Source organism: Bos mutus, chromosome 5 (assembly GCF_027580195.1).
Source record: "Bos mutus isolate GX-2022 chromosome 5, NWIPB_WYAK_1.1, whole genome shotgun sequence".
Classification (NCBI taxonomy): Eukaryota; Metazoa; Chordata; class Mammalia; order Artiodactyla; family Bovidae; genus Bos; species Bos mutus.
Window position 1 is genome coordinate 45,006,974 of NC_091621.1, and position 18,097 is coordinate 45,025,070.

Below are 18,097 nucleotides of genomic sequence, written 5' to 3' on the forward strand. Positions count from 1 at the left end.
TAGAGAGCAGTCCCAGATGAATGCTTAAGACTACTCAAGACATTTCTGTACGTGTGTTTTGCCTGGACCTAGACACAGTTTTCTAAATGTTCTCCTGTGCACAGCTGCCTCATTTCCCAGGGTCTCGCTGCAGCTTAGCCTGTGGACCTTGGATGGGCAGAGGGTCTATTGTGTGTCTTCTCCCGTAATCTTTTGCCCCAGGTGTCGATGTCTTTGTAGTTTGCCCTGTAGTTTTTACTGAGTCTTCCTGCTACTTTTCTTGCCTGCATCTGAATTTATGGGAAACGAAGATGGGACCCTTGCAACATTTCTTCAGGAATGCCCCCCAGATGTGTTTGAAGAGATTTGCACAATCATTTTCAAATAGTCTGCATCTGCATCTTCGATTCAAGATGCATGTGCTGGTGGGTGAAGGGTGACCAAGAGGAGCAAATGGGTTTGAGGGGCAACTGGAGTGTGGGAGGGGGATTGGAAAAAAAGTTTACGAACAAGGTTGCTGTCTGCTCAAGGCCACAACTGCACCGCATATAGGGGAGGGAAAGCGCTAGGAACATTGTCATGACATTTTGCTGTAATATGGAAGATGGATTTTCTTGAGAGGGCATTTGCTTGGCTATTGCAAATTTTGAGTGTTTTCCAGAGCCCCTACAATGTTCAGACAGCTTCTGGTTGTTTTTTCAATGTTTCTTTAGCAAAAGGAGAGTTTGGGGCTTTCCAGTCTGCTATTTTGCTATCAAAATCTGCACCCTAAGATTTTCATTAGACAAATCTATGTCTACATATTATTTTGCAATCTGCTTATTATTAATTATTGTATTCTATGTATTTTTCCTAGTCAGTATTTTCTTTCCATTACTTCTGATAGGTACATAATAATACAGACACTAAGTGGGCATGGATTTTGGAACCCAGTCAGCACATACCTGCTGTTGGGGAATTCTGGGGAGAGTGAGAAGATACCAGTGTGAGAGGCTGCCCACCTCGCTGGGGGAATGGTTATAGATGAACACAGCAGTGTACTGATAAGGGGATCCTGAGGCACCCTCTCCATGCTATTGAAACCAAGGAACTTTCTCTCGTGATGTAAGAGCCTGGGGGCAAAGGAGATAATGGTCACTCATGAGGAAATAGGGGCTGGCATGGCCAAAAGACAGCACCAGTGAGTGAGGAGCCTTGCACCATATCCTGAGTTTAAATTATCCCCATTCAGAGCAGTCACAGCAGCCAGATCACACCGGAGAGAGGAAAGACTCAGCTTCATCCACCTCCTAGAGAGTGTTAAGGTGTGAGAAGGTGGAAAGTACCATTCTTATTTTGCCTTCACACTTTGAGAAACCAGCATCTGAGTTTTCTGCTGAATGTGATCAACTCTCCCACTTTCAGTTTTTCCATGCTGGGAAGATGGTTGGAATTCACATCCATGTATATACTTCTTCCTGTGTTTGTACTATTTCTTCAGGATACATGTACAGAAATAGAATTTTGGTTCAAAAGTACATACACTTTAATTATCCTTGATATACTTTCTCAGGCAAGTTTGTTGTTAGGAAGTTAACTCTAAGTAAAAATCAAATATCCTATTTAATTGCTAAATGTTGTTCTGCTCTGATGGGCCAGAAACATGATTCCTGTAATGAACATTAAGACTTGACCCCTTGAGTGTGGGTTGAGTGGTCCTAGGAGGAGAGACTAATTGATTACACTTGGCCCCAACAATAAAAAGCAGAGTATACGTGATGCTGGACCAGAGTCCTCCCATTACACTTGCCAAACATTTGGATTAAATTGTATCTGTGAGAGAAAGCTGATTATCAGTATCCGAAGCTGCTGTTTGTTGAAGTTCTCTACAGGAAGCGAGTGAGGCATATGGGGGTGGGGAGTGTGCTTCATGCCTGAGAAGTATGCTTCATCTGTCACGTGAAAACCTCAGGAACCATTTGTGACAAAGAAAGGCTATGTGAAACCACACATTATATGATAAATCTGCTTTATTTAGCAATACAAGTGAGCAAAGAGCAGAGGAAGGAACACAGGGATACAAATCCTGTACATCATAGAACTAGTCACTTGTGCTTTCACAATCACTGCAAGGGAGGAACACAACATCTCTGAGATGGGATCTCCTGGGCCAGTAGAAAGTAAGTGGGATTACCCTGTCTGGACTAGGACCCAAGTAACGACCTTCCAGTGGTGAACAGTGGAAGCTCAGTTGCGACAGGTTTTGGGAGAGAGGAGATGAGGACACTCAGCAACTTCAGTTTTAATTCAAGAAGTAAGAAAAGGAAGCAGGAAAGATAAAGCAACTGGAGGAGAGTGCAAAGCAACAGAGGGAGCCTGAGACATTGTGGGAGCTTGAGCCCATGACAGGACTTCAGTGCTTGTAGCCCTTCCTGCTGGAGGAGGAGGTGGTGGTGGTGTATTTGATGGTGGAACTGCTGCCCCCAGAGGAGCCGAAGCCACACCCTATGGCTCTGCCACTGCCAGAACTGAAGCCACCTCCAAGGCTGTGACCGCTGCTGTAGGAGTAGCCACTTCCTCCACTCACGCCTAAGCCACTGCCGAGACCGCTGGCACCACCATAGCCACCAGCACCACCATAGCCACCAGAGACAGTGGACTGCACCACAGCTGTGGAGGCAAAGGGACAAGGTCAGGACAAGATGGTGAGCTCACTCTGCCACACAGAGTCCAGTCAGAGGGACACAGGGGCAAGGGATGGGGGCAGGTGAAGGTACTTACAGATGTTGACTTGTCCAACGCCTTCCCCACTCAGCCTAGGAGAGAGAAGACACAGCCACAATGAGACCCAGAGCCACAGCTGGCCCCGCATGGGAAACCTCCGTGTGAGGAGAGTCCCCTGGACCCTGCCTTCTCAGTGCTCTCCTGGGAGTAGCACTATGACCACCACTAGAGCGCCTTCCACTTGGGCTCATTGGCAGGACTTCTTGGAGATGGAGCCAGATGATTGTGGAGGCTGTGTGAGTTACTCACCTGCACTCCTCGCCTTCCAGCAGCTTTCTGTAGGTGGCAATCTCCACGTCCAGGGCCAGCTTGACATTCATGAGCTCCTGGTACTCCTTCAGCAGCCGGGCCATGTCCTGCTTGGCCTTCTGCAGGGCGTCCTCCAGGTCAGCCAGCTTGTTCCTGGCATCCTTGAGGGCCAGCTCCCCACGCTGCTCGGCATCGGCGATGGCGGATTGCAGGCTGGCACACTAGAGGACAGGAGGGCAGAGGAACCTGAATCTGGACTCCAGGGGAGAGGAAACATAGTTCTACTTTCCCAGTGAGGAAGAGCTCTAGAGCCCAGATCTCGTGGAAATGGAGGTTTGATTTGTTTTGTCCAGTTTTTCTCGGTGCTGCAAACCTTAACTAGTTTTAGGAGTCCTTTAAGAAATTCTAGTCCCTTCTGTGTTAACCACCCAAATGATGATGGGGCTGGACAATACCACAGAAGACCAAAGACCAGGGAACAAAGGAAGAAATGGACCCACTGACTTGTTTTGAATGTTGAACTTTGGATAAGTTCATATGGATGTACATTAACTTATAGAAAACCACAAACATCCTCAGTGAAAGATGATTTCATCTCAAACTGTTGAGACTTTGCCTTCCTTTCTCTTCACAGATTTTTTTGGACAACCTCATTTTTCCTGTGTCTTTTCTCAGATTCTTTTTATAATGAATCTGAGCATATTTTCAGCATTCTTCCCCACACTTTCTGTCCTAAACTCTTCTTTGTCAACTTGCATCTTGAATTATCAACTCAATCACTCCCCTTGTGAAATCTCATTTCAATGCCTGTAGACTGTACCTTTGTCCCAGTGATCAGTAGAGATTTGTCCTATCTTGAGTTTGTTTCCTGCTCTTGAGTTGGGCTCCATCTCTCTAACCTGGGGAAACTCCCAGAGAGGACATGGCCCTCTCTCTGCTTTTCCCTCAGTTCCCAGAAATTTCCCACATGATGGTTGATGATACCTGATGGTCTAGAAAGGAAAGAATGCTTTTCTCTTCCATGGTCCCCACTGTACCTGCTTCTTGACGTGGTCAATCTCAGATCTCAGCCTCTGGATCACGCGGTTGATCTCAGAGATCTCCTGCTTGGTGTTGCGCAGGTCATCCCCGTGTCTGCCCGCCGTCACCCGCAGCTCCTCATACTGTGAACCAGAGGGAGACAAGGGGCTGTCCATGGGCTTCACAGGACACTAATCAAGGTTTTCAAAATAGAATCTAATGGTTTTCCATAAGACATTTAAAGAAAACTAGTGTTACTAGGTCATTGATGCTCTTCACTAATCACACATCATTCTTGGTAAGACCACTGACTGACTGGTTCTCTTCAGGACAAGCAATGTTCTGTACTCTTGCTGAGAGTCAACATTGAAATAAAGCTAAAACAAAAGTCATTCACCTTGATCTACATTAGCTTTCATCTTAACTTGGGTTCTTTGACCTACGAGACTCCGGCATAATTACCCAAAAGGTCTACCTTGAGAGGTCCCCCACTTCTTAGTTGTAGGTTCCGCACTGAAGTCTACAGCCTCATTGATGTTCACAGAGGAGGCACAGGGATTCTTCATCAGCTGCCGCCTCACCACTCACCTTGGACTGGTACCAGGACTCAGCCTCAGCCCGGCTCCTCTGAGCAATCTCCTCATATTGGGCTTTGACTTCAGCGATGATGCTGTCCAGGTCCAGGTTGCGGTTGTTGTCCATGGAGAGGACCACAGAAGTGTCTGAGATGTGGGTTTGCATCTGAGCCAGTTCCTGCAGAACAAGAGATCATCCGATCATCTTTGGTCATGATGTTTAGAGGTACCTAGGCAAAGGTAACCCACTCCAGTACTCTGGCCTGGAGAATCCCATGGACAGAGGAGCCTGGTGGGCTGCAGTCCATGGGGTCGCTAGGAGTCAGACATGACTGAACGACTTCACTTTCACTTCTCACTTTCATGCACTGAAGAAGGAAATGGCAACCCACTCCAGTGTTCTTGCCTGGAGAATCCCAGGGATGGGGGAGCCTGGTGGGCTGCCGTCTATGGGGTCGCACAGAGTCGGACACGACTGAAGCGACTTAGCAGCAGCAGCAGCAGACCAGAGATATTCCACTCCTCACAAATCTTTTTAAAGGCAATACAACAGAATGTGGAGAGATACTTACAGCATCATAGAAGGTTCTTAGGAAGTTGATCTCATCTGTGAGAGCGTCTACTTTGGTTTGTAGTTCAACCTTGTTCATGTAGGCAATATCCACATCCTGTGGAAGAAGCAAACAGCCTGGGATCAGATGAGCCCCCCTACACAGTCTGCTCCTGTTTTAGTCTCCTCAGTGATTCTTTTCTCAGAATCCTCTCCTTCAGGAAAGGGCCATGAACCCCTGATCTGCCTCAATCTCACCTTCTTCAACTTCACAAACTCATTCTCTGCTGCTGTGCGTTTGTTGATTTCATCTTCGTATCTGGAATTAAAAGGAATAAAATCCAATTGAGTCAGGGGTGAAGATGATACAAGAAAAAGCAGCCTGGGATCTCCACTTCCCAGAATGGATATATACAAATGAGACTTCTGTCAATAAGCCTGAAGGTTGTAATTTGTGGTTTCTAATTTCTTTACTCCATTACTCTTCCCATTCAACTTTTATGGCCCTTTTGTTCTTCAGGGTTTGTGTTTAGTAACAACTGTAATGTCATGTCTACTGACATGTTTTATTAAGAATCATGCCCTCATTTGGACCTGGTCATCTAACAGACTGAAGTGTGGGCTTCAGGAATCTAAGGTGTTTTCTCTCCTGTCACTCACTTGTTCTTGAAGTCCTCCACCGTGTCCTGCATCCCCCTGAGCTCCGAGTCCAGGCGGCCCTCTCCCCAAGGATACTATCCAGCTGTCTCCTGAGGTTGTTGATGTACTGCTCGAACAAAGGCTCCAGGTTCTGCCTCACAGTCCTGGTGCCCTGCTCCTGCAGCAAGGTCCACTTGGTGTCCAGGACCTTGTTCTGCTGCTCTAGGAATCGGACCTGCAGGGAAACAAGATGGTTATCTGTGAGTTGACAAGTCCCCAGGCCGATCTGGTGGTCTGGTGGTGCTGGGCTGCTCCAGAGCCTGTACAGAGGCTGACAGTTCTGCTCCCCTGACTCTTTAGCTTCACACCACACAGATCTCATGGCCAAGTTTCCCCAGGGAGCTGTCAGATGTTCCCTCCCTCTCACTTATGGAGACTGTCAGTCAGTGACTTTCAACCCTTCCTGTCTTCCTCGTGACAAGAACAAGCACAAATGTATTTTATCATAGCATTTTTCTCCTATTGCACAGAGCTTTTACAAAGCACATGCCTCAGTTAAAGGGATATCAGATGTTTATAATCTAATGATTAGATTCCAATTCTATAATGATTGAATTTAATCTTGTTTCCCATATAGTGCATGAATCCGGCTGATACAAAGTCCCTTATGGCTCATTTTCTGGTTCTACAGGTGAGTATTCCTATGGATATATACTTGAGTTGTTTCCCCTCAAATTCCCTTTTGTTTTTTGCTTTCTTTCCTCCATCCAGCATCCATCTATGACTCAAATGCAGTTTCCACTGCAATACCCTTTAACTTTCTTAGACCATCCAGAAGATCAAGCCATCTCATTGCATTCTCTCATTTCCTGTTCTTTCCTTCAGGATTGTCAAGAACTGTGACTATTTCCTTGGCAGGAATGGGGCCATGTGAGGGATGAGTAGTTATAAATGATTTCCATCACCTTCTACTTGGGGTCCACATGTAAGCCTGTCCTGTATCCCACTGGAGAGCTCGCCTGAGTCCCACCCTCCTCTCCCCCGAGTCTCCCCTCCGGTAGAACAGGTGTCTTAGTTGGCTCTCTTGGGCACTCTGCAATCCCCACTAGGGCAGATGCTCCCAGCTCACCTTGTCGATGAAGGAGGCAAACTTGTTGTTGAGGGTCTTGATCTGCTCCCGCTCCTCAGTCCTCACCCGCTGGATGGTGGGGTCGATTTGCAGGTTGAGGGGAGTCAGGAGACTCTGGTTGACGGTGACCTCTTGGATGCCTCCAGGGGGCACACAGGGAAGCCAGGACCACCGAAGCCACCTCCGAAGCCAGCTCCACCACCGAGCCCAAAGCCACTACCAGCCCCAGCACCAAAACCAAATCCACTCCCGGCTCCACCCCCGAAGCCATAGCCAACTCCAATTCTGCCGCCATAGCCACCACCAATGACACAGCTGCCCCCTGCGATGGAGATCCTCTTGGAGCCCCCCAGGCCATAGAGGCTGCGGCTGCCAAAGCCAGCTCCTCCACACACTCCAGCGAGGCCGCCACTGCCCCTGGAGCGGGACAGGGACACGCTGCTGAAGCCAGAGCGGCACACCCCAGGGACTCTGGCTGAGCCGGCACTGAAGCCCCTGCGGCTGATGCTTTGGGTCTTCACTGTGGATTTGCAAGACATGGTTCCTGAAGAAGCAGAGACTGAGGAAGGAGCGAGGGGTGCAGTGCAGAGCTGAGAGGAGCAGGTCTGTAAGAGGAGCTTCCCAGCAGCAGCTTATATATGGAGAAAATGGGCTGGGCTCAGTCCTGGAAGGTGAGCCTGCAGGTTGGGAAGGGCCAGGCTTTACAAAGAGTGAGATCACATCTGGTTTATTAGAAAAGTTATGAAATGTGAAGATTGCATATTTGGTTTCCTTTAGTCAGGGAAAATTTCTCCTGCCTTCCAGCTTTGACAGCTCTGAGTATAGTAAGACTAGTCTCAACTCACTGAGCTGGGAGTTAGTCAGCAACTCACACAAAGGTTCTCCATGTAATGCTCGTTGTGAAATGTAGAGTTCTTCTCCCATGGTGTTTCACTCACTAGCCAGAGATCCCAGAAAGCAAAATACCTATTGCTTTTCCTATAATTTAGTATTTGTCATTAATTACAGAAGTTAAATATGACTTTTTTGCTCCCTAAAAATTTCCCACAGATAGGAGCATAGAACTGCAATGTAAATGAGTCTCTGAATATCTATTAGTGGATTTTATAAAAATTATTATCTCATGGTCAGCCTTATTTCTTCTATGCTACCATACAATTCCTCATTAACCTTAATATATTGGAAAGCAATTTCCAGATATCTTGTTGTATCTTTAGAATACAATTCAATATTTAAATTTAAATGAATTGCTCTCTAAAATTACTAACCACCATTTATATATCCTTAAATACTAGATGTTCATTAACATCAAGGAGTATCTATTCAACCTTGAAATACATCTGTGTATTATTGTATTTTATTTTTTGTTTTCCCAAATCAGGATCCTAGTAAATTCCATTCATTTTGTGTTTGGGTTATATGTCTTTATAATATTGCAGGTCATTAAATCTGCCTCCACCTTTCCACTTGCAGTTTATTTGTGAGAAAGAAAAAACAGGGTATTTATTTTCTGCAGTTGTCCAGTCTTGGAGTGTTTAACCTGCATAATCATGTCATCTTGTTTTAGGTGGTCTTGTGTCCTTCGTGTATCCTGTGAAGTGACAATTCAAAGTAGAAGTTTAATAAGCTATCACTTTAAACATTACATATAAAAATGTCATAGAATGCCTATTTATATGCAGAATATTGATATTAAACATCTAGTTATTTATTTAAAATATTTAATAAGTAATACATGGCTGAGGAAAAAACTATGTGCTGAAGGCCATTCCCCAGTCCTGTATAGGAAGACCATGCAGTGTTGGCTACTTCCCTGCGTATCCTTGTAGTGACCTCATTTGAATGTTTCTATGCTTTTCCTGGGGCATGTGTGATGCATACGGCTTTCCAGTGGCTCAGTGGTAAAGAATCTGATTGCAATGCAGGAGCTGCTGGAGACGCTAGTACGAACTCTGGGTCTGGAAGATTCCCTGGAGAAGGGCTTGGCAACTCACTCCAGTATTCTTGCCTAGAGAATTCCAGGGACAGAGGAGCCTGAGGGGCTACAGTCACTGGGGTTGCAAACTGCGGGACACGACTGAAGCGACTTAGCACAGCACGTGTGATGCATGTGAGAATATATTTTGAATATATACATACATATATACATTGCCGGCTGTGATGGACCGCACAGAAGTGCAGCCAAGAGGAGCTACCAAGGTCAGGGGTGGCGACCGAGAGTGCCAGGCTGCATTGGCACAGGAGTGGCCGAGAGGAGCTACCCCACGTCCGAGGTCAGGGGCTGCGGCTGCGCATGCAAAGGAGGGCTGAGAGAAGCTACTTCACGTTCAAGGTCAGGAGGGGCGGCCGTGAGGCGATAACCCTCGTCCAAGGTAAGGAGCAGTGGCTGTGCTTTGCTGGAGCAGCCGTGAAGAGATATCCCATGTCCAAGGTAAGAAAAACCCAAGTAAGACGGTAGGTGTTACAAGAGGGCATCAGACAGCAGACACACTGAAACCATAATCACAGAAAACTAGCCAATCTAATCACATGGACCACAGCCTTGTCTAACTCAATGAAACTAAGCCATGCCCGTGGGGCCACCCAAGACGGGCAGGTCATGGTGGAGAGGTCTGACAGAATGTGGTCCACCGGAGAAGGGAATGGCAAACCACTTCAGTATTCTTGCCTTGAGAACCCCAAGAACAGTATGAAAAGGCAATGATAGGATACTGAAAGGGGAACTCCCCGGGTCGCTAGGTGCCCAATATGCTACTGGAGATCAGTAGAGAAATAACTCCAGAAAGAACGAAGGGATGGAGCCAAAGCAAAAACAATACCCAGTTGTGGATGGGACTGGTGATAGAAGCAAGGTCCAATGCTGTAAAGAGCAGTATTGCATAGGAACCTGGAATGTCAGGTCCATGAATCAAAACAAACTGGAAGTGGTCAAACAGGAGATGGCAAGAGTGAATGTTGACATTCTAGGAATCAGCGAACTAAAATGGACTGGAATGGGTGAATTTAATTCAGATGACCATTATATCTACTATGTAGATATAGTGGGCAGGAATCCCTTAGAAGAAATGGAGTAGCCATTATGGTCAACAAAAGAGTCTGAAATGCAGTACTTGGATGCAATCTCAAAAACGACAGAATTATCTCTGTTCATTTCCAAGGCAAACCATTCAATATCACGGTAACCCAAGTCTATGCCCTGACCAGCAATGCTGAAGAAACTGAACTTGAACGGTTCTATGAAGACCTACAAGACCTTTTAGAACTAACACCCAAAAAAGATGTCCTTTTCATTACAGGGGACTGGAATGCAAAAGTAGGAAGTCAAGAAACACCTGGAGTAACAGGCAAATTTGGCCTTGGAATACGGAATGAAGCAGGGCAAAGACTAATAGAGTTTTGCCAAGAGAACGCACTGGTCATAGCAAACACCCTCTTCCAACAACACAAGAGAAGACTCTACACATGGACATCACCAGATGGTCAACACCAAAATCAGATTGATTACATTCTTTGCAGCCAAGATGGAGAAACTCTATACAGTCAGCAAAAACAAGACCTGGAGCTGACTGTGGCTCAGATCATGAACTCCTTAATGCCAAATTCAGACTTAAATTGAAGAAAGTGGGGAAAACCACTAGACCATTCAGGTTTGACCTAAATCAAATCCTTTATGATTATACAGTGGAAGTGAGAAATAGATTTAAGGGACTAGATCTGATAGACAGAGTGCCTGATGAACTATGGATGGAGGTTCATGACATTGTACAAGAGACAGGAATCAAGACCATCCCCATGGAAAAGAAATGCAAAAACACAAAATGGCTGTCTGAGGAGGCCTTACAAATAGCTGTGAAAAGAAGAGAAGCGAAAAGCAAAGGAGAAAAGGAAAGATATAAGCATCTGAATGCAGAGTTCCAAAGAACAGCAAGGTGAGATAAGAAAGCCTTCCTCAGTGATCAGTGCAAAGAAATAGAGGAAAACAGCAGAATGGGAAAGACTAGAGATCTCGTCAAGAACATTAGAGATCCCAAGGGAACATTTCATGCAACGATGGGCTCAATAAAGGGCAGGAATGGTATGGATCTAACAGAAGCAGAAGATAGTAAGAAGAGGTGGCAAGAATACACAGAAGAACTGTTCAAAAAAGATCTTCATGACCCAGATAATCACGATGGTGTGATCACTCACCTAGAGCCAGACATCCTTGAATGTGAAGTTAAGTTGGCCTTGGAAAGCATCGCTAAGAACAAAGCTAGTGGAGGTGATAGAATTCCAGTTGAGCTATTCCAAATCCTGAAAGATGATGCTGTGAAAGTGCTGCACTCAATATGCCAGCAAATTTGGAAAACTCAGCAGTGGCCACAGGACTGGAAAAGGTCAGCTTTCATTCCAGTCCCAAAGAAAGGCAATGCCAAAGAATGCTCAAACTACTACACAGTTGCACTCATCTCACACGCTAGTAAAGTAATGCTCAAAATTCTCCAAGCCAGGCTTCAGCAGTATGTGAACCGCGAACTTCCAGATGTTCAAGCTGGTTTTAGAAAAGGCAGAGGAACCAGAGATCAAATTGCCAACATTCGCTGGATCATGGAAAAAGCAAGAGAGTTCCAGAAAAACATCTATTTCTGCTTTATTGACTATGCCAAAGCCTTTGACTGTGTGGGTCACAATAAACTGAGGAAAATTCTGAAAGAGATGGGAATACCAGACCACCTGATCTGCCTCTTGAGAAATCTGTATGCAGGTCAAGAAGCAACAGTTCAAACTGGACATGGAACAACAGACTGGTTCCAAATAGGAATAGGAGTACGTCAAGGCTGTATATTGTCACCCTGCTTATTTAACTTATATGCAGAGTACATCATGAGAAATGCTGGGCTGGAAGAAATACAAGCTGGAATCAAGATTTCTGGGAGAAATATCAATAACCTCAGATATGCAGATGACACCACCCTTATGGCAGAAAGGGAAGAGGAACTAAAAAGCCTCTTGATGAAGGTGAAAGAGGAGAGTGGAAAAGTTGGCTTAAAGCTCAACATTCAGAAAACTAAGATCATGGCATCTGGTCCCATCACTTCATGGCAAATAGATGGGGAACAGTGTCAGACTTTATTTTTCTGGGCTCCAAAATCACTGCATATAGTGATTGCAGCCATGAAATTAAAAGACGCTTACTCTTTGGAAGGAAAGTTATGACCAACCTAGATAGCATATTGAAAAGCAGAGATATTACTTTGCCAACAAAGGTCCATCTAGTCAAGGCTATGGTTTTTCCATATGTGGTCATGTATGGATGTGAGAGTTGGACTGTGAAGAAGGCTGAGTGCCGAAGAATTGATGCTTTTGAACTGTGGTGTTGGAGAAGACTCTTGAGAGTCCCTTGGACTGCAAGGAGATCCAACCAGTCCATTCTGAAGGGGATCAGCCCTGGGTGTTCATTGGAAGGACTGATGCTGAAGCTGAAACTCCAATACTTTGGCCACCTCATGCGAAGAGTTGACTCATTGGAAAAGACCCTGATGCTGGGAGGGATTGGGGGCAGGAAGAGAACGGGACGACAGAGAATAAGATGGCTGGATGACATCTCCGACTCGATGGACATGAGTTTGAATGAACTCCGGGAGTTGGTAATGGACAGGGAGGCCTGGTGTGCTGCGATTCATGGGGTCGCAAAGAGTCAGACACGACTGAGCAACTGAACTGATATGTATATATGAAACACATATATATTCTCTTTTGCAATTACGCTTATAGTGTACGTACTTTTTCTCCCATATCTCTGTTTTTTCTCAGCTCTCATTGGCAGTCTCAAGCGCTATTTCCTACGGGTTGTTTTCTTCGCCTTTAACCTGTGGTCCGTTGTTTGTGCATCAGCAAGGTCCTGTGTTGTTTCAGTTTGGCGTTCATTTCTTCTGTGGCTTTATCTTTTTTTCTCTGCTGTTTATCAGAGCTCTACCTGCCAATATTTAATCATTTATTTCTCACTCTATTGCCCCTTGGCTTTCTTATTTAATCTTGGTGTTTATTTCACTCCCTTTTAGGAAATCCTTTATTCTGACTTTTTTCTGTTGAATGCTTTTAAGTGCCTCTTGCTTTTCCTTTTCCTTGTGTTTTTTGTTTGCTTATGTATTTGTTTGCTTTCATGTAAAGTGTTCTTCGTGGGACTTGGAATGGTTCCTTCCTAACAAGGGCTCATCTCTGAATGATTTGAGATCCTTCTGGACTTGCCTTTACAGACAGTCTTCTGGGAGGAGATGCCACAACCAGAATAACAGGAATTCTCAGTAGGACACAGGTTGTGTAAATAGTTCTTTTAATTTTAATTCATCCAAGCCAAGGAAGATGTCTTCAGAGTGGCCCACAGTTGAGTCTCAGTTTTCTTTGCTTCTCCAATGACAAGCTGCCAATAGGCATTGCCTCTGATTCCCTACTCAACCCTGCCTTCCCTGTGTCTTGAAACTTCAGGGCAAATAGGCCCTGCCTATAGCCCACAAATCCACTTCTGATTGTTGCAAAGACTGATTCTTCGATTCTTGGATATGCACCTGAGGACGTGTTCTTCACATTCTCGCAGTAGGAGTTGCATGAGTCAGAGGTGCCTGCCAACAGGAGACCTCAGAGCTAGCTTTGTGTACTGTTCTTCTGTGTTTCCCACATTGTTTACTTTTGATTTGTCTGTTTTTGAGAGTATTCTTCACTGGATTTTCTGAGATGTGCATTGAGGGCATCTTCTGTCTGAGTTTCCCAACATCTGTGATTTATTTCTCTGTTTTTGTGGGAACAGATTTCTATTCTTTCTTTCTTTTTTTTTTCTAATTGAAGGAATGTAAGATGTTTTCCTTTTGGTGGTTGAGGGTGGAGATTACTTTTATGATTCTTGTTCTCCCTGTTTGGTTTAAGGCAATTTCTAAGGAGGAAATGTTTCCTCCATTTGGCTATGTTCAGAAGTCTCTCATTCTTATATTTATATTTAAAACACATAGCATTTAAAATATTAAGCAATAATTGCTGCTAGAAATATTACTGTTCCTTTCTTGCACTACATGGAAACTATTGGGTTCAATGAAGACATCATTGTGCTCAGGGCCCTCACCTTTCTGAGCCTGTTGGGGTCACCTGAAAGTTGTGTATAATACATCAGATTTACTTACCATCATCAGAAATTTCATTCCCAAATATATTAGTGTTCTTCTCAGTGAAACAACCTCTTTTACTACTTAATCAAAATTTGTATCATTGGAAGTCCAGTGGATACAATGAGAGAGACTAGTATGTAAACAGCCATGCACCAATCTCCCAGATTAAATACTGATTCATGTTTCTTGGTATTATCTCATCTAATTCCCCCACTTCTCCTATTGAAATTTTCTACTTTTTTGTTGATGTATCTTCAAGAAAATTAAGACATTAAGTCACTTCACTTAATATTTGCATACATGCCTAAGTAAGAATGACTTTTTAATCTAACTATATAACAGTTTTATATCAATAGCAACAGTTGCTTCATAATGAAACTGAATGTCCATTTATGTCCACACTTCTCTGATTATTTCAAGATGTCTTTTTATGCTGGTTTACTAGAAGCAACATCCTAACTAGATTCTTGGGTCTCTTAAGATTCTTTCATACTGTAATAGATCCCTTTTTAACACCACTGATTTGTAGAAAAATTGTTTTTTTCTCTAGTATGTCTACACTTGATTTGGTTCATTGTTTCCTTTTGGTGCCAACATCCTAACTAGATTCTTGGGTCTCTTAAGATTCTTTTTCATGATGTACTCTGCATATAAGTTAAATAAACAGGATGACAATATACAGCCTTGACGTACTCCTTTTCCTATTTGGAACCAGTCTTTTGTTCCACGTCCAGTTCTAACTGTTGCTTCCTGACCTGCATACAAATTTCTCAAGAGGCAGATCAGGTGGTCTGGTATTCCCATCTCTTTCAGAATTTTCCACAGTTTATTGTGATCCACACAGTCAAAGGCTTTGGCATAGTCAAAAAAGCAGAAATAGATGTTTTTCTGGAACTCTCTTGCTTTTTCCATGATCCAGCGGATGTTCTCTGGTTCCTCTGCCCTTTCTAAAACCAGCTTGAACATCAGGAAGTTCATGGTTCACATATTGCTGAAGCCTGGCTTGGAGAATTTTGAGCATTACTTTACTAGCGTGTGAGATGAGTGCAACTGTGCGGTAGTTTGAGCATTCTTTGGCATTGCCTTTCTTTGGGATTGGAATGAAAACTGACCTTTTCCAGTCCTGTGGCCACTGCTGAGTTTTCCAAATTTGCTGGCATATTGAGTGCAGCACTTTCACAGCATCATCTTTCAGGATTTGGAATAGCTCAACTGGAATTCTATCACCTCCACTAGCTTTGTTCATAGTGATGCTTCCTAAGGCCCACTTGACTTCACATTCCAGGATGTCTGGCTCTAGGTCAGTGATCACACCATCATGATTATCTGGGTCATGAAGATCTTTTTTGTACAGTTCTTCTGTGTATTCTTGCCACCTCTTCTTAATATCTTCTGCTTCTTTTAGGTCCATACCATTTCTGTCCTTTATCGAGCCCATCTTTGCATGAAATGTTCCTTTGGTATCTCTGATTTTCTTGAAGAGATCTCTAGTCTTTCCCATTCTGTTGTTTTCCTCTATTTCTTTGCATTGATTGCTAAAGAAGGTTTTCTTATCTCTTCTTGCTATTCTTTGGAACTCTGCATTCAGATGCTTATATCTTTCCTTTTCTCCTTTGCTTTTCGCTTCTCTTCTTTTCACAGCTATTTCGTCAAGGCTGTATATTGTCACCCTGTTTATTTAACTTATATGCAGAGTACATCATGAGAAACACTGGACTGGAAGAAACACAAGCTGGAATCAAGATTGCAGGGAGAAATATCAATAACCTCAGATATACAGATGACACCACCCTTATGGCAGAAAGTGAAGAGGAACTAAAAAGCCTCTTGATGAAAGTAAAAGAGGAGAGTGAAAAAGTTGGCTTAAAGCTCAACATTCAGAAAACGAAGATCATGGCATCTGGTCCCATCACTTCATGGGAATTAGATGGGGAAACAGTGGAAACAGTGTCAGAATTTATTTTTCTGGGCTCCAAAATCACTGCAGATGGTGACTGCAGCCATGAAATTAAAAGACGCTTACTCCTTGGAAGGAAAGTTATGACCAACCTAGATAGCATATTCAAAAGCAGAGATATTACTTTGCCAACAAAGGTTCGTCTAGTCAAGGCTATGGTTTTGCCTATGGTCATGTATGGATGTGAGAGTTGGACTGTGAAGAAGGCTGAGCGCCGAAGAATTGATGCTTTTGAACTGTGGTGTTGGAGAAGACTCTTGAGAGTCCCTTGGACTGCAAGGAGATCCAACCAGTCAATTCTGAAGGAGATCAGCCCTGGGATTTCTTTGGAAGGAATGATGCTAAAGCTGAAATTCCAGTACTTTGGCCACCTCATGTGAAGAGTTGACTCATTGGAAAAGACTCTGATGCTGGGAGGGATTGGGGGCAGGAGGAGAAGGGGACAACAGAGAATGAGATGGCTGGATGGCATCACTGACTCGATGGATGTGAGTCTGAGTGAACTCCGGGAGTTGGTGATGGACAGGGAGGCCTGGGGTTTGCGATTCATGGGGTCGCAAAGAGTCGGACATGACTGAGCGACTGATCTGATCTGAAGATTCTTTCATACTGTAATAGATCCCTTTCAAATGCCAAGGCAATGGCACCCCACTCCAGTACTCTTGCCTGGAAAATCCCATGGATGTAGAAGCCTGGAAGGCTGCAGTCCATGGGGTCGCTAAGAGTCGGACATGACTGAGCGACTTCACTTTCACTTTTGACTTTCACACATTGGAGAAGGAAATGGCAACCCACTCCAGTGTTCTTGCCTGGAGAATCCCAGGGATGGTGGAGCCTGATGGGCTGCCGTCTATGGGGTTGCACAGAGTCGGACACGACTGAAGCCACTTAGCAGCAGCAGCAGCGTCTGTGGACAAATTGTTTTTTTTCTCTAGAATATCTACACTCTGGATTTGGTTCATTGTTGCCTGTTGGTGTCACATAACTTCTAACCCCAGTTTTTCCTGTGTACTAGTTCTATGGGCAAATTAGATTTATTCCATTGTTTCAGGAAAAATTATGTCCCAGCTGGTCCTGTGTGCTTTATATTGCATGAAATTGTGAGGCACATAATACTAGCTGTCCAGTTTAGTGATGTTGAGACTGATCTGTAGTTTAGCTGTAGTTCTAGCCTTATCCCTTCATTAAATAGTGCCGAGTAAATCTGTCATCTAATGTTTTAACATTCATTGGTCAATTCCCACATTGACTATTTCTTTAGACATTGCAAATTCGCAATTTTGAATTTAATATCCCTCTTCTGCATTTATCAACTGGGAGTCATCTATAAAGATGGAATCTTTAGTGTTCATTTTTTAGATAACCTAGTATGTATATTATTCAGACAAGAAAGGCAGAATAAGTGCTTCTTGCTTGTACTTTTGAACTTTTTATACTACTGATTTGAGACCACAGTAATTTCCAAATGCAGTCAAGGAAGTTTTGCTTATTATTTTGGTTTTATATAATTATAAACTCACAGTTGAAAAAACATATTTTATATGTTTCAATCCACTGCAGGCATTAATCCTTTTGGTGCAGAAACCAAATTAGAAACCCATTTTAGGCCTCTTAAGTTCTTCAGATTGGCTCCTGCATCTTTTTGACAGGGCCCCATTAGACTCCGAAAGCTTCTTTGTTGACAGGAACAATTGTCTCAAGGTTATCTTATACTTATCTCGAAACAGATATGGAATTAGCCATTTCTGTGAGTAGTTCTGGTGTCTTTACTGGGAAGTGATATTTATAAGCTAGAATTTTCATGCTATGCGCGCTCTTCATTACTGGGTTCTTCTAGATTTGAAGTCTTTTTCAAAAGACAGAGGTTGAAATATGTAAAAACTTATTAGAAAATACTTAAATCAGAAGTTTGTAGCTATATTTCAAGTTTTAATAGAAGAAAACAGGATGATTTTATAACTGTATTTATTTTCTAACTTTGAAAAGCTTAGCTCTGAATGACATATTAACTTATTTGCTCTATCCTACAACAAACCTATGACAGTAGCAAAATCACAGTACTAATATTAGGACAAAAGAAAGGTCTACTAAATGCAATTT

At 43.7% G+C, this 18,097-nt stretch overlaps 1 protein-coding gene across 1 annotated transcript; it reads right to left on the reverse strand.

The window, feature by feature from the left end:
• Positions 1–2,371: 2,371 nt before the first annotated feature.
• On the reverse strand, positions 2,372–7,443 carry LOC102273665 (keratin, type II cytoskeletal 6A). The gene is given in 11 exon segments (XM_070369987.1): positions 2,372–2,628; positions 2,740–2,774; positions 2,992–3,212; positions 4,029–4,154; positions 4,600–4,764; positions 5,159–5,254; positions 5,395–5,455; positions 5,797–5,857; positions 5,860–6,010; positions 6,905–7,053; positions 7,056–7,443. Coding segments are annotated over 11 exon segments (1,710 nt in total).
• Positions 7,444–18,097: the final 10,654 nt, after the last annotated feature.